The sequence below is a fragment of the Silene latifolia genome, chromosome 11, assembly GCF_048544455.1.
Source record: "Silene latifolia isolate original U9 population chromosome 11, ASM4854445v1, whole genome shotgun sequence".
Classification (NCBI taxonomy): domain Eukaryota; kingdom Viridiplantae; phylum Streptophyta; class Magnoliopsida; order Caryophyllales; family Caryophyllaceae; genus Silene; species Silene latifolia.
In genome coordinates, this window is record NC_133536.1 from 113,130,119 (window position 1) to 113,132,209 (window position 2,091).

The window sequence follows — 2,091 nt, forward strand, 5'->3', positions numbered from 1 at the left end:
ATTCAAGACTTCTCATCATCCTCGGACGGACGGACAAACAGAGATACAAATCGCACTGGGAACAATGTGCAAGTCCGGTGAGCAAAACTCGAGAAAGATTGGGATTTGAAACTCGCTCACGCTGAGTTCGCATACAACCGCTCCCCAACTTATGCAACAAAGCACTCCCCATTCGAGGTCGTGTATGGTATAAACCCATATTTGCCACTAGACCTCATTCCCCTACCCAAGGATGAACTCATGCACAAGGATGCGGAGTCCAAATTGAAGTCAATGATCAAGCAGCATGATCAAGTCAGGGCAAGAATTGAGAAAATTAATGAAGTATACAAGCGCCAAGCTAACAAAACCCGCCGGCCAAGATCTTTCAGCGAAGGAGACCTCGTGTGGCTACACCTAAGGAAGGAGCGTTTTCCAAACAAACGCAAAAACAAACTCATGCCGCGGGCGGAAGGGCCTTACAAGGTAATATCAAAGGTAGGCGACAACGCATACGAAATCGAGTTGCCCGGAGAATATGGAGTGCACGCCACTTTCAACGTCGGGGACCTATCTCCTTACATCGACGACGATGGAATCAAGGAATTGAGGGCAATTCCTTTTCAAGAAGGAGGAGATGACGCGGATATGGACCCAATGGAAGAAGTTGTGCTCGACATAGAGCACCAAACAAAACCAAGCCCGAGTAATACATTTTTTATGCATGAAAATTGGATGGGTTTGCGTAAAAGAGAGGTATTATGCGCGATTGAAGCTCGAGACCCGCACACCCCTTGATGCCGTGTGGGAACAAAAGGAAAATCACATGGGAACAAGGGGAGAGGGCCGAAATGTGGCGGCACCAAGGGAGAAGAACCCAATTTTATATTTTTGCATTTTTCAACATAGTTTGAATAAGATTTGACAAAAGAGTCTAAGTTGTAAGTTCTATGCATCTAATCATCCTAGAACTTACAAACTAGCATTTAATGTTTACTTGGAGGCCAAGGCTTTTGTCCTATATAAGGACCTAGTCTCCTCATTTGTAGATCATCCAAGTTGAAGTAAAAACCTTTTAGAGAGAGAAACTTGTTGTTTCAATCTTTTTCAAAGAGTCGATGATTTCGAGTCTTGCCTTGAACTAAGGACGTGCTCAGATTTAAGTTGAATTGCTTGACGCGCGTTTCGAGTAATTCCCCATTGTTATCACTATAGGTCTAGTGATACCAAATATCCCATTGTTTTCGGTCTCTTCACAAGGAATCGAAACAAATATCCTTTATCTTTTGCACAACATAAACCCAAAAACAAAACAATTAAGTCTTCCGCTTCGTATACGCATCATGAGGGTACCATGTTTGTAAGTTTTCACAAGAAACAAATGCTCATTTTCCCCTTTTCAATTATCACGAGTACGACGGGTTTGCGGCTCGTGAAGCTGTCTTTCTAAAATACAAGTTTATTTCTAGAAGACAGAGTGGGAGAAATTATTCAAGAGCCACAAAGAATTATATGTCGCAAGAAACTGGTCTTTCTTGGCTACATGAGACGTTTTGTGTAAGACGTTGTTTCTTTAAAACCTAGGAGGTTAAATTCGTCACTTGTTAAAGATGATGAATTCATGCTACTTTTAAGAAAGAAAAGAGCTTGTAACTTACAAAAGAAATTGTTTGATTCAAGTTGATTACTTCTGGAAAGTAATCAACAAATGACTTACATAAGAGTGTTTAAGTCACAACTCAATACAAGGCTTAGAGCCATGAAAATCCGAAATAAAAAGGCTTGATTAGTGACAAAGGGTTTTGCACTAATAAAGAGAAATTTCGTAGCAAGATTGGTGGCAAAGAGTTTTGCACTGGTTGAAATGCTTAAGTCTATTTGGATCTTCTTAGGAATTGTGTTTCATTATTATGAAATACACAGCGAGTGAATCTAAAACTCACTTCTTCAATTAGAAGGAATGTATTCAATACATGTCTTGAGTTTTGTAGATTCTTGCAATCCTAAGATAATGTGCAACTTAAGAGATGGTCTTAAGTAGGACAACAATGAGTTGGAATCAACATTTTGGTCATGTGATAAAACATTTCTCGATAAGTCGAGAAGTTGTTT

At 40.0% G+C, this 2,091-nt stretch overlaps 1 protein-coding gene across 1 annotated transcript; it reads left to right on the plus strand.

Annotated features, from left to right (window-relative positions):
* The first annotated feature begins 240 nt into the window (after positions 1-240).
* LOC141613817 (uncharacterized) lies at positions 241-777 on the plus strand. Its single transcript, XM_074432562.1, has one exon. The coding sequence runs from the start codon at positions 241-243 to the stop codon at positions 775-777; it is 537 nt and encodes a 178-aa protein (XP_074288663.1).
* Positions 778-2,091: the final 1,314 nt, after the last annotated feature.